Source organism: Sorex fumeus, unplaced genomic scaffold (assembly GCF_029834395.1).
Source record: "Sorex fumeus unplaced genomic scaffold, SorFum_2.1 ptg000028l, whole genome shotgun sequence".
Lineage (NCBI taxonomy): Eukaryota > Metazoa > Chordata > Mammalia > Eulipotyphla > Soricidae > Sorex > Sorex fumeus.
Genome location: NW_026606085.1, coordinates 14,627,943 through 14,642,261, shown reverse-complemented (window position 1 = coordinate 14,642,261; position 14,319 = coordinate 14,627,943). Strand labels below are relative to the sequence as shown.

General features: G+C 43.1%; 1 protein-coding gene across 1 annotated transcript; it reads left to right on the top strand.

Annotated features, from left to right (window-relative positions):
• The first annotated feature begins 201 nt into the window (after positions 1-201).
• CHEK1 (checkpoint kinase 1) lies at positions 202-13,906 on the top strand. The gene is made up of 12 exons (XM_056114922.1): positions 202-308; positions 857-1,080; positions 2,402-2,466; positions 2,951-3,020; positions 4,867-5,055; positions 6,308-6,412; positions 9,188-9,283; positions 9,865-9,973; positions 10,187-10,364; positions 10,713-10,844; positions 11,035-11,136; positions 13,509-13,906. Exons 1-12 carry the CDS (start codon positions 244-246, stop codon positions 13,602-13,604), a joined length of 1,431 nt encoding a protein of 476 aa, XP_055970897.1. The 5' UTR covers positions 202-243; the 3' UTR covers positions 13,605-13,906.
• The last annotated feature ends 413 nt before the right edge of the window (positions 13,907-14,319 follow it).

The following is a 14,319-nucleotide window of genomic DNA, read 5'->3' as shown; positions in this document are numbered from 1 at the left end:
AACGCGGGCTCCGCAGGCGCCCGTGCAGGACCAGACCCAGCTAGCAGGCGTTTTCCCGGCGGCCCCGCGGGCACGCGCCCGCACCGAGCCCGAGCCCGGGACGCGGGCGGGCGCGCGCGCAGCTGCTTTACGGCGCGGGCGCGCGCCATTTGCGACAGTGTGACGCCAGCCGGGTTTTTGGCGGGAAAAGCTCTTCCCGGGGCGGCTGCGGGAGGGCTCGGTGGTGGGCGCGCCCGCGGAGCCATGGCCGTGCCCTTCGTGGAGGACTGGGACCTGGTGCAGACACTGGGAGAAGGAGCGTACGGCGAGTGAGTGCAGCCCCGCGGGGCCGAGCCCCTTCCCCGCCGCCCTCGGCCCCCTCGCCCGCAGAGACCGCGCGGCCCCTTCTGCCGGCGCGCCTTGAACCCGTGCACCGCGGCCGCTCTGCTCGGCACGAGCCGCCCCCTCTTCCTGGTCCCCCCGTGTGGTCTCGAGCTCATGCTCTGGCGGGCCCCTTGGAGCCCGAGATGACAACAGTGCGGCTGCCCGGAGTTCTTTAGGGCAGTGACCCCCCGGCCGGGAGGCACTAAGGGATGCACGCTGGGGATGCCCCTGTGCGCAGGGGATGCAGATGCCTGGACTGGCCCGTGGGTACCACGTCCCGAGCGTGGGCGCGCTTGCCGCTGCAGGCGTCCCAAGTGGGGGAGCAGGCTCTGCGGGCGCCCAGCTGGAATTAGTTCCCTGGGTTTCCCCTTGCCGGAGAGAGGGGTCAAGGTCTGGGCGGGGCAGGTGGAAGCGCTTGCTGTTTTTGTTTGTTTTAACGGAAGTGCAAACTCCCGACGCCCGGGATGTGGGGCTCCTCGTTCTCCCCTTTCAGAGTTCAGCTGGCCGTGAACCGAAGGACCGAGGAAGCCGTTGCGGTGAAGATCGTAGACATGAAGCGAGCCGTAGACTGTCCCGAGAATATTAAGAAAGAGATCTGCATCAATAAAATGCTCAATCATGAGAATGTCGTGAAATTCTATGGCCACAGAAGAGAAGGCAACATCCAGTATCTTTTTCTGGAGTACTGTAGTGGGGGAGAGCTTTTTGATAGGATAGGTACGGAAAAAAATTTAAGACGCTTGTTCTACGGAAAGGTTTCTGTATTTGTGGTTTTAATCTTGGTCTGCTGAATGAATGGTCATTGTCCTTTTATAATTATGCGATGGTGAAATTGGACTTTTGGGAGGGGGGGGTGGCTGCTTATGTGAACACAAAAAATAGCATATATAGAGTTACCAAAGAAAAAATTTTCCAGTTTGTGCAGAGGCTTTGGAGGGGGTTGCTGTTCCGTAGAATTTAAGAATGATAAGCCAGGGGCTAGAGCGTAGGTAGGGGTGCTTGTCTTGCATGTGGCTAATTGTCCATCAGGGTTCAATCCTGGACACCAGATGTGGTCTTTCAAGCCACACAAGGAGTGATTTCCTGAGCACAGAGCCAGAAGTAAGCCCTGGGAATCTCTGGGTGTGACCCAAAAACAAACAAACAAAAAGACCGAGATAAACTGTAATCTCATGGTAAAATAGTACAGTGTGTTGTTTGCCTGTGTATTTTTTGAAAGCTAATGTCCTGCCACTTGTAGCTCAAGTGTCCTCCCCAGCCCCCAAAAGCTGATGATTAGAAACTTAAATATGCATCTTTGAATTGAGTGCAGAAGAAATGAGAAAGAGCAGGGAAAGGTTCAAGAAAACATTTTTGTTTGTTTTGGTTTTTAGGTCACACTGATCTAAAAGGGGTTCTCAGGACTTACACCAGGCTCTGCACTCAGGAATCCCTCTGGGGACCTTATATGGTACTGGGCACTGAACCTGGGTCTGCCTCATAAAGCACCCTACTTGTTTTACTGATATTCTGGCCCCAAGAACTTGAATAAAACTTGAAGGAGCTTACCAAGCTTTTGTGCGTTGTGCATGAAGTTTAAATCTAGTTTTCCATACTTTGTGCAGTTTGCTTACTATGGTTACACTATGAATTAAGATTCAGGAGTAGTAGAAATTTTAGTGTAGCATTTACAAGAAATTATGCGACGTTTTGGAGGTTATCTAAATAAATCACAGAATAAGCAAGTGTTTTCATCTTTCTTCATTTGTGTCTTACATTTTTCATTTGATGGTAGTACATTAGTTTTGTGGTGTACTCTGTCATGCTGTTTTTATCCTGTGATTAAATCTTTAGTATCGTGCTTGAAAATTGTTTCACCATAAAACAGATAGGAAAAATGAGTTATTAGGTATTATATGATTTAGTGGGCTCTAGTTTTTCATTGTTATAAAAATCTTGTTTGCTAGATTACAGTCACAGTGTTTAATCTTAGACTTGGGAAGTGTGGCTGATGCGTGATTATATTTATCTGGTTAATTTGCATTTGTAATTGTTTTAGAACCAGATATAGGCATGCCTGAACAAGATGCTCAGCGGTTCTTCCATCAGCTCATGGCAGGGGTGGTAGGTACAATTGTTTCTTATCCTTACTGAAAATTTTTATTTTGGGCACCCTACTTGGCAGTGCTCGGGGGTTACTCCTGGCTCTGCACTCAGGAATTATTCATGGTGGTGCTCGGGACCACATGGCGTGCTGGGGATCGAAACTGGGTTGACCATAGGCAAGGCAGATGCCCTATTCACTGTACTCCGGTCCCACCTTGCTGAAAATTATTATGAATGGAATGAGTAACCAAACTTGGACAAACTTGCAGGCTATCGAATGTAGCCTGCCCACAGGACAGAGTCTGGCAAACTCCCCGTGGCGTACCAAATATGCCAAATACCAGTAACAATGATGGGTCTCATTCTCCTAAAGAGCCTTGAATATAATCTCAGGGCTAGGATGAAAGAGACGTTACTGGGGCCTGCTCGAGGCAATCGACGAATAACAGGATGATGAATGATGAATGAATGAGTAACCAAAATCTGGTATACTTTCCTCTAGGTTTATCTGCATGGTATTGGAATAACTCACAGGGATATTAAGCCTGAAAATCTCTTATTGGATGAGAGGGGTATGTTTAGTATTTTTACTCTATTCTTGTGTTTTTATATTCATCTATACAAGGCAGTGTCACTACTACTTATTACTATTATTAGTTTGTCTTTTTAGGTCAGGGGTTACTCTGGCTCTGCACTCAGAAATTACTCCTGGCGGTGCTCGGGACCATATGGGATGCCGGGGATCAAACCCGGGTCATCCGCATGCAAGGCAAATGTCCTCCTTGCTGTACTCTCGCGGTCCCAGTGTCACTATTATTGCATTGCTAAAATTTTAGGATGGGAAAAATCAAGAAAATTCTAGAGACCAGTGGAGTTGGACTTCAAAAGTCTGTCCTATTAGTTGTGGTATGACAGGAATGTCTGATATAGATGCAGGCTCTGTTCTCCACATGAGTAAAACTCTCTGCTGCTCAAGAGAAGTTCTGTTCGAATGTCTGGGATCTTAGTGGTGTTCTGTGTGTTCTTTTAACTCTATGACCTGAATAAATATGCAAGTGATATAGTTATTTTTGGTGGTTGTAAAACCCGAAAAAGATGGATCATAAAAATTTTAGTGTATAGAATCAACATTGTAAAAAATAGAATCAACATTTAAAAAAATGTTAGCTGGAGTCCAGGAGTGTATTGGTTTTTATGCAGCCAACCCAGATTCTGTCCCCATCACCACAGGTGGTTCACTGAGCACCACCAGGAGTGAACCCTGAGCACAGACCTAGGAGGAAGCCCTTAGCACTGAAAAACTGTAAACAGATGAGGAATAATGTAAAGGCGTGTAGACTACTGCAGTATTTTCTTTGTTTTTTGTCCTTTTTTTGGGGGGACCACTTCCTGTGGTGCTCAGGGCCTACTCCTGGCTCTGCACTCAGGGATCACTCCTGGCAGGGTTTTTGGGACTATTATGGATCACATGTCTCCACGTGCCAGGAAAGCACCCTACCGGCTGTCTCTCCAGCCCCTACTGTAGCACTTTTATAGCGGAGAGACCACAAAGGTGAAACGGCTACAAATCATATAAAAAAGATAACTGAAGGAATCCAGGGGAAACTTGTACATTATTAAATACAGTCTTTCAGAATTTGTGGGGGAGGGGCATTGTTAAAAAAAAAGCATTGTACCAGTTGATACTCTATCTAGGAGAGTCTTTCTTAACTCTTAAGATTAGGTTTGATTTCCTTGTGAAAGGATTATGTGGTGATCTCTATTTTCATGACCTTCACCAGAGTTACCTATTGTTGATCTTCGGCTTTGCAGAGGTAGATGTTCATTAAGTGTTAGTTTAATTGAAAGTCCTTCCTCTGAAGGACTTTGAATTGAAGATGAGAAATTAGTATAGAAGTTTGATTTGTGTTTTATAGTTTCTCCTCCTTTCATCAACCTCTTGACAAGTTCTGGATCTTGAGTTCTTGTATATCATTAGCATACCAGTTGGATTTGTTTGCTGCTGAGAAAGTCAGGCCTGGCCTGTCGTTGATGCTTCAGCCTAACCTCCTGGCCTTCTTCCCAGCCTCCTCCAGTGCGCTCACCTGAGACAGTGTTCGGTGTATTCATGGTTCTCTTAAGCTAAGAGAAGGTTGAGGCCGTTTTCTAGTTGTAGCTAGATGAGACTGTCTCTTATTTTTTCCTTCCTGAAATTTCTCTTTGACCATTTCTCTTGTGTTTTTCCAATAGAACTTAACTTCTTTAAGCATTTACAGAACATTTTTCTCATTTGGTGGAGGGAAATTGACACTCTTGATGGAGCATTGTGTGCCCGGAACTCAGTCATGAGTAGTTTTGTAAATCACAGTGCCTTAATAAATTTACAAAAAGAAAAAAGAAAATATTTTTATTCAGTGTCATTTTTCTCCTTTGGTTTAGATAACCTCAAGATCTCTGACTTTGGCTTGGCAACCGTGTTTCGGCATAATAATCGGGAACGTTTATTGAACAAAATGTGCGGTACTTTACCTTATGTTGCTCCCGAACTTCTAAAGAGGAAAGAATTTCATGCAGAACCAGTTGATGTTTGGTCCTGTGGAATAGTACTTACAGCCATGTTGGCTGGAGGTAAGAGCTGTTTAATCATGGTTAAACTCTATGGAAAATCAGATTTGTTTTGGCAAAATAAGGGAATTCATGTTTATGTTTGATATAAATAGAAGAACAACAAACAGTTTAATTGATTACTTGTTTGTTTGTGGGTTTTAGGCTCTTCCTTGCAGTCCTGGGGTTGCACCTCTCACCTCCCACATGCAGAACAAACCATTTGATTGGTTTTTTTTTTTTTTTTTTTTTGGCTTTTTGGGTCATACCTGGCAATACTCAGGGATTACTCCTGGCTCTGCACTCAGGAAGTACTCCTGGTGGTGCTTGGGGGATTAAACCTGGGTCAGGGATTGATTGAACCTAGGTCAGCTGCATGCAGGGCAAATGTCCTACCCTACCCACTCTGGCCCACACAAACCATTTGAGATTCTTGGTTTCTGAAGGGTTTTTTGTTTGTTTTTGCTAAAACTATGTCTTGCTGGGACTAGAGAGGTAGTACAGGTGTTAAGACACTTGCCTTTTATTCCTGCTTCAAGTTCCAGCACGGCCAGGAATACAGAGCCAAGGTAGTCCCTGAGCATCACTTGGGTGTGGCCTGCCCCCCTTCAAAAAAAAAAAAAACAGAATGAAAGGATGCATATTGCTGACTCAGTGCATGCATTGCAGGCAGGGTGCCTGGATTCAATCTCCAGCATCCTGAGGTCTCCTGAGCACTGAACCAGTAGTAGTTCTTCAGCACCTCTAGGAATGCTGCATGCCTCCCCCCCACTACCACTGACAAATAATAAAAGTGCTATTGCTAGTAACTGAAATATAGAAGCTATTTCTTTTAATATTTGTTTATACACATTTATATGTATACAAGTGGTGGTTTATATGTACCTCAGATTCCAGTGGCTAAGGTGCATGACTAATGTGTGCCTCGCACACCTGGTCCTTGGAACATCGCCAGGTAGAGGTCTGGAAGCCCCCATACCGCTGAGGCAGCCCATGTACACCTGGTGCCATTGGGACCAGGCAGCACGCGTCCTCCTTGCTTGCATCCTGCTTGGCTGACAGGAGCTGGTGAAGCCCCCAGTCCACCTGAGCACCCCTGGAGAACTCCCAATGTCCCTTTTTTTTTTCATTTTCCTGCAAGTTTGCGTTCTTAATTTGAAAAATATCAAGGTAATTTGGAGGAAATTGGATCAGTTTGTATTGTTTCCCCCCCTTACTGTGATTTCTATATAGTGTCATGAATGCTCAAAAACCTCACTTCTTTTTTTTTTTCCAGAATTGCCGTGGGACCAGCCCAGTGACAATTGTCAGGAGTACTCTGACTGGAAAGAAAAAAAAACATACCTCAACCCTTGGAAAAAGATTGATTCTGCTCCTCTAGGTAAACTGGGTTCTCTGTTTTGGCAGACGGCATACACGCAGTTGTGCCTGCACACGGTTGGTTAGGGGGCGCCCTGGGTCCCAGAGGGCAGTGCAGTCTGGATCATCCTTTGCATGAGGGTGGTGCTGGGGTGTGAGTTTGCAGCTTCATGCCTTAAGGCAGCTGCTATAGCAGTGAGCTGTCTGGAGTGTGGATTCCTGTGGTTCAAATCACTTCTTTGGGTATTTTGACCAGTGCTGCTAATACTTTGTTATTAAGTTATGTTACATTTGCATGTTTCGCAGAGGTTACATGATGTGTTTTCCTAAAATGGTAAGTTGCACTTGAAGTGCTATTTTGTGACCTATTGTGTTGCTTTGTTCACATTTCTATTTTGGTAAGGATGTTTGTTTTGTTTTGTTTTGTTCTGTTTTTTTTTGTGGGGAGAGGGTTTGCTGCCCCCACTTCCCCCAAGCAGGACTTAGGGGCTCCTTCTGGGTCTGAACTCAAGGGGTCATTCTTGGGAGTAGGGAGCCATGCTGGGGGGGGGTGCGGGGTTACTCTTGCTCAGGAACTATATGCAGTGCTGGGAGTCTAACTGGATGGGCTGCACACAGGGCAGGCACCTTTGCTATCTCTGCTGTCAGCCCTGCGCACATGCTTTATGGCTGTGTGTGGGTCTGCATCATTGTTTTTAAAGGTTGTCTTGGTACCTATTAACGTGGTTATGCCTCACCTAAACTTAATCAGTTCTTTTTTTTTTTTTTTTTTGCTTTTTGGTCACACCCGGCGATGCTCAGTGCATCAGCTCCTGGCGGTGCTCAGGGGACCATATGGGGTGCTGGGAATCGAACCTGTGTCGGCCATGCTGGCTGCGTGCAAGGCAAACGCCCTACCCGCTGTGCTATGGCTCCAGCCCCCTTAATCAGTTCTTGATGCTGCAGATTTGAATTTTGAAAATCTTCTCACTTCAAGATGATTTGGCACTCATGTAACTGAATCTTTATACATATGTTAAGTAAGAAGTTAATTAATGGGTGCTGTGTGTGGCAGAGGCGGACCCACTGTCGGCCAGGCTAGAGCGAGTGGAGTGGTCAGGCGGGCAGTGCCAGGCCCAGGGCTGGCATCTGCTCGGCTTAGTCTTCATCATGGGTTTTAAATCATTTTTAAATGAGACTTTTAAATTTTAAAACTATTTCATCTTGTAGGTTTAGAAAATTTATATTTATAGTCCTTTACTTATAAAATTGGTTGTAATTTAATAACAATGATGTTATATATCCTTTATATGATAGATTTTTGTTTGTTTTTATGGATTTCCTATTTTGCTCATTTTTGACAGTTTTTCTTATTACTTTGTATAACTTCTTTTTAATTTTTTTCCTTTTTTTAACAATTTAATGTCATCTTTGCATTTTTTTAAGACCTGGCCTTTTATTTTTATTTGTTAGTGCTATTTGGACAGAGAAGTTTTACATTTCTTTTTGTTCAAATTATTGCCCTATGTGGTTTCTGCATATATTGTCACATTAGGAAGGGATCTTTGCGACTTTATTATAGAACTCCTATAGAATTTTTAAAATTCTGTCATTTTTAGGAGAACCCAGTGGTTTTCATTTGTGTTTTTATGACTTGGCTTTGTCTGGGGGTGGGGGTTGGTGTTGTTTTGTTTGTTTGTTTGTTTGTTTGTTTGTTTTGCTTTTTGGGTTACACCCAGCAGTGCTCAGATCACTCCAGGGATGCTCAAGGGTTACTCCTGGGTCTACACTCAGGAATTACTCCTGGCTGTACTTAGGGGGCCATATGGGATGCCGGGGGATTGAACCCAGCCGGTTGTGTGCAAGGCAAATGCTCTACCCGCTGTGCTATCACTCCAGCCCCCGTCTGTGTGGGGTTTTTTTTGTGGTGAGTGGGTCTTGGATTCACACTCAGCTTTGCTCAGGGATCACTCCTATGGGCTCAGGGGACCGTACGTGGTTCTGGGATTGAACTCAGGGCAGTCACATGCGTGTCAAGAGCCTTGTTCTCGATACTATTTTGCTGACTGTAATAACTTTTACATTTAAATATTTGGCCCACTAGAAACTGATTTGGGGGCCAGAGCGATAGAGAGGTATGGCTGTGGGCACCAGGATTGGAATCCTGGTCCTGCTCTTGGTCTTCTGAGCACAGGAACAAATGTCACCCCTGATCATAGAACTTGGGAGCCAAATGTGCCTCCCCCAAATAGAAACTGGTTTTGTTATCCGGTGATGTTAATTATTCATCAAGATAATAAGATTCTTCAGGACGATGGTTGCTTATATTATTATCTCTTAAAAAGTTTCTGGGGTAGGGAGTATTTTTTAAAAAATTATTTCAGGGGCTGGGGATATAACTCCAGGTTCAATCCCCAGCACCTCTCACCTACCCTCCAGCCATCAGAAGCATCAAAGAAAGGTAATTGGAAAATAAATTCTCCTAATAAAATTGTAAATGAGGACTTAATGTGACAGATTAGAACCAAGTTTGATATTCAGAAGGGATAAGGGTGTTTTGCATCTTTCTTGTTAATGTCATGTTTAAAGGCTTTGGGGACACACCCCTGAGATGAATAGTCTGACATGGACAATAGCCGAGAATGCATGACACATTAAGGACATCAGGAGGCCGTGATCGAGTAGCTTTGTTCTTTTTCTTCCCCAGAAATGTTTGGGCAGAAGGAGCCAAGTAAAGCTTGGTTTCTATACCACACATTACAGACTCTCCTTATCTGCAGGATTCTTTTGTTGATGTTGTCTTAATGTTTGTCTTCAGCCTTGCTGCATAAAATCCTAGTGGAGAATCCATCAGTAAGGATCACCATCCCAGACATCAAAAAAGACCGATGGTATAACAAGCCACTCAAGAAAGGTAATATCCTTAAAACACAAAGGTTTGGTTTTCTTTTGTTTCTTCTGTGATGAGGGAAAGTGGTTTTATACACTAATTAATGTGGTACTGGAAATTAGCAAGAATGTATGAGTTTTGAATTAATCATTTGAATTAATCATTTGGAGAAAGACAGTGGAAAAACAGGGCTGAAGGTCCGGGCAAGGCCGGTGGCTTTTATGAGACCTTTTCTTGGTAAAGCTTTTCTGGAGGACCCAGGAGTGCTGTCGAATGTTTTTTCTCATACATTTCATTCTGTGGCTAGACCTTCTTGGGAACACTGTTCTGCTACCTTAAGTGGTACCATTCAAATTAAAGCCTTAGTATCAACACTCTTACCAGTCAGTTTTATGAAATATGTAACTTGAGTAGTGAGTGTGAGTTTTCACTCCATTTCTTGCGAAAATCATGCGGGGAAGAGCCATGATTTGTCTTCAAGGCTTTTTTGTTTTCAGTAGGTGGATTTCCATGTGCTTTTATGCTTCAACTTGCCAGTTGGGTTGGTCTAAAAGGTACATACGCAGAAGACCTGAAAGTCTTGGTATTTATCTTTTCTTTTCCAGGGGCAAAGAGGCCCCGAGTCACTTCGGGTGGCGTATCAGAGTCTCCTGGCGGGCTCTCGAAGCATATTCACTCCAATTTGGACTTCTCTCCATCAAACAGTACTCCCAGGTGAGATTGGTTACTAAAGATCAGCCAGGGGTTCCATATAATATTCTTTGTGGAAATAGCTTCTGAATGATGAATATCATTTTTATTATTATGTAGTTTAATATTACATAATTTTAACTTTAATCTGTGTGAGAGTGATGGTGTGATTTAAGAAAGACCTGGTAGGTTTTATCTAAAGATATGCTTTTCCCATATGTTATGTTGATGCCTCAGTGAGGAAAATGTGAAATACTCCAGTTCCCAGCCAGAACCACGGACAGGCCTTTCCTTATGGGACACCAGCCCCTCCTACATCGATAAACTGGTCCAAGGAATTAGCTTTTCCCAGCCCACATGTCCTGACCACATGCTTCTGAATAGCCAATTACTGGGCACCCCAGGATCTTCACAGGTAAGCTAGTTTGGTATTTCAAAATACTTAAAGCCCTCTTATTTTATTTATTTATTTATTTATTTGCTGGGTGCGTGGGACTACCTGGGCTACACTTAGGGCTTCCTGCTGACTTTGTGCTCAGGTGGGACTTGGGGGTCCATGTGTGGTTTCTAGATTGAATATGGGTCAGCTTTAGTCCTAACATGTTCTTTAAAGGTGTGAATCTTGGAAATCTGGTAGTAACATTTTGATTAAAGTCGATTACTTTGATAAGGAAGAGAGAATTAGAGGAGGCCTTCACAGCTGTGCCGTAACTGCTTTAGGTGAACAACGATTTTTTCAGCTTTCCTCTTCTTTGCTTTATAGAACCCCTGGCAGCGCTTGGTGAAAAGAATGACTCGATTCTTTACCAAATTGGATGCAGATAAATCTTACCAGTGCCTAAAAGAGACTTGTGAGAAATTGGGTTACCAGTGGAAGAAGAGTTGTATGAATCAGGTATGCTTTGTTGACCGGCTTTTGATTGGGGGTTGCCCCCAAGAGAGGGCGGGGGCCACACCTGGCAGTACGCGGCTAGGTCAATGGACCTGCTGACACTGTTCCCCAGTATGCTACTAAAGTTCAAGTTCACTTGTTAAAAGAGTTTTCTCTGCCTTACCTCTGCTTAATCTCATTTCTGTGGCCTTAGGTTACTGTATCAACAACGGATAGGAGAAACAATAAACTGATATTCAAAGTGAATTTGGTAGAAATGGATGAGAAGATCTTAGTTGATTTCCGGCTCTCTAAGGTATGTAGAACAGTGGGGTTTTTGTTTGTTTGTTTTTGTTTTGAGCCACACCCAGCTGTGCCCAGGGCTGATTCCTGGCTCTGCCATGAGAGATCACTCCTGGTGGTTCTGGGGACCATGTGGGATGCCCTGGATGGAACCTGGGTTGGTAGCACCTTACCCACTCTGGCCCCCAGTGAATTTTTTTTCTTACTTTGTTTTTGCCTTTGTTAAAGAGAAGTTTTTAAAAATATTAAAAAAGTATAAAGGAGAAAATAGTCAAGCTTAATCTTAATATCCGGAGAGAACAGATATGCATTTTATCTACTTCATCATGATAGTCCTAATTTGGAAATTCTTACATGAAGATTATTTTTGAAGTGGGAGGGCCCACACCTAGTGGTACTCAGGGGCTACTTTCTCCTGGAGGTGCAGAGAATTTTTATGTTTGTATGTACAACACCTATATACATGTATATACGAACATCAATATACAAAAGTCATATAGCTTAATTTTTTAATTTTATTTTGGGGACAGTTGTAGTTTTTTTGTTTTTTGTTCTTTTTTTTTTTTTAATTTTTGTTTTTGGGCCTTGCCTGGAGATGCTCAGGGGTTCCTCCTGTTTTTGTACTCGGAAACCACTATTAAGATTTTATGGGATGCTGGGGAATCAAACCCAGGTCAGCCACGTGCAGGGCAACCATCCTACCTGATGTAGCTTAATTTTTAAAAACCTAGTCTTCTGAAGCATATATTTGTTGAAATTTTCCTTATGTAATTTTTTTAGTATAAATAAGTCACAAATTAAAAAATTTAAATGATTGTAAATTATATTACCTGGTAGTAACATTTGAAAATTATTGATTTAACATCTTTACATCTTTTTTATAAAAATGATTTGTCAGACTATCTGTACATAATTATGAGCCTTTTCAAAACTGCAAGTGATTCCATATTAATATATTTATACATAGGATTTTGTTTACATTTCTCACTATTTCTTCAGAAATCTTTATGAAATTGTAGTTTCAAAGTTCTCAAAATATAAGTCAAAAATAGTAAAATAAGTTTAAAGCTGGGTCCAAATATTGGAAGAGTAATCCACATTCCATAAAGTGGACTATATACTATAGGACTATTCTCCAGATGCTGGATCAGATAGTTAAGATCCTGATGGAATGCAGTCTCTCTCTTTTTTTTTTTCTTTTTGGGTAACACCCAGCGATGCTCAGGGGTTACTCCTGGCAGTGCTTGGGGGAACCATATGGGATGCCGGGATTAAACCTGGGTCAGGAGAGGTAGATTGCTCCATAGCTGGAAGCCTGCCTCATGAGCAAAGGGGAGAAGGGAGCTGGAATAGAGAAGGGATCACTAAGAAAATGATGGCTTGAGGAACCGGTCGGGATGGGAGATGTGTGCAGAAAGTAGATAAAGGACCAAACATGTTAACCTTTCAGTGTCTGTATTGCAAACCATAATGCCCAAAAGTAGAGAGAGAGTATGGGGAATATTGTCTGCAACGGAGGCGGGGGGGGGGGGGGTTGGAAAGGTGGGTAACTGAGGATATTGGTGGTGGGGAATGTACACTGGTGGAGGGATGGGTGTTTGATCACTGTGTGATTGTAACCCAAACATGAAAGCTTGTAACTATCTCACGGTGACTCAATAAAATTTTTAAAAATAAATAACAAAAAACACAAACCTGGGTCAGGGATTAAACCGGGTCAGCTGCCCGTGCAAAGCAAATGGCCTACACGTGCAAGGCAAACGCCTTACATGCTGTACTATTCATTGCAGAAAGCAGTCTTTCTTATCACTGCACCATTAGGTTTAGTATTACAGTATATTTGTTTTTTTTTGGGGGGGGGGGCCATACCTGGCAATGCTCAAGGCTTACTCCAGGCTCTATGTTCAGGGATCACTCCTGGTGGTGCTTGGAGAACCATCTGGGGTGCCAGGGATCAAACCTGGGTTGGGTGTGTGCAAGATAAGCTCCCTACTCACTACTATCGCCAATACTAGATTTTGGCTTCAGCATAGCTGTGTAGTTGAATCCCCCTAATGCCTTTTGCTTTTGTTTTTGGGGTTACACCCAGCTGTGCTTGGGGATTAGGTATTGCTGGGATGAACCGCCTTAGCTGTGTACCTGTCTTACCTGAAGTCTTACTCTCTGCAGTGGTTTAGCTTTCTTCCAAAGGCAGATAAAGATGTTTGAAACAGGCTCTGAGCCCGGTATAATGAGGATAGTGATGGACTGTCAGAACTGTTTTATATAGTCATTTTTTTCAATGATGCTTGCTTCCAATTTGTCACTAAAAATTGGTTTGCTTTTATGGCGTAGGTTTTGTTTTGTTTGTTTTTACATTATTTTTTGACATTGCTCCTTATATAGGGTGATGGATTGGAATTCAAGAGACATTTCCTGAAGATTAAAGGGAAGCTGAGTGATGTGGTCAGCAGCCAGAAGGTTTGGCTTCCTGCCACGTGATGGAGCCCTTGGCCCTGGGATCTCCTGGTGAATATGGTGCTGCTATGTTGACATGACTCTTCCTGGAGAAGATTCTCCTTGGCTGGGTAGTCGCTGCAGAGTCCCCTCCCCTTGTTAACCGAATACCTTCCAGTCCTGACGTATGTCCTGCGTACAAGTGATAACTACGTCTTCACTCTAAGTAGAACTTCGGGGAAGGGACTAATAGAATTCATCAGATAACTCTTCAACCGGTGTCTAAACTTGAGATCCACCAGATAGAAACTAAGTTTTAAGGGCACAGGAACTCATCAGTTTTTATACCAATATTATGGAAGATGATACATAGCCTTGTACTATTTTTACTGACCTATATTGGTGTCATCAAATGGATGAATTTGTAACGACAATCCTTATGCGTTTGGTATGTTAGGTTCATTAGTCTCTGATGTGAAGCCAACTTTGAAAAACATAGCCTTGGGATTTATACTGACAACTTCAAACTGGGCAGTGACCAGGTATTTAAACACTGTTTTTGAATGACAGCTATTAATTAAAATTGCAGGTAGATATGTTTTTTCCAGTGTAGTTAATTATAAAATGCTGCTTGGTCTTTGAGTAGGAGTTGAGCTTATAAGAGCTAGTGCTTAACTACCTTTTTTTCTAATACTACTGTTGCACACGTATAATATTTTTCTATATTCTACTTTCACAGCCATATTTTAATTTTTTATTG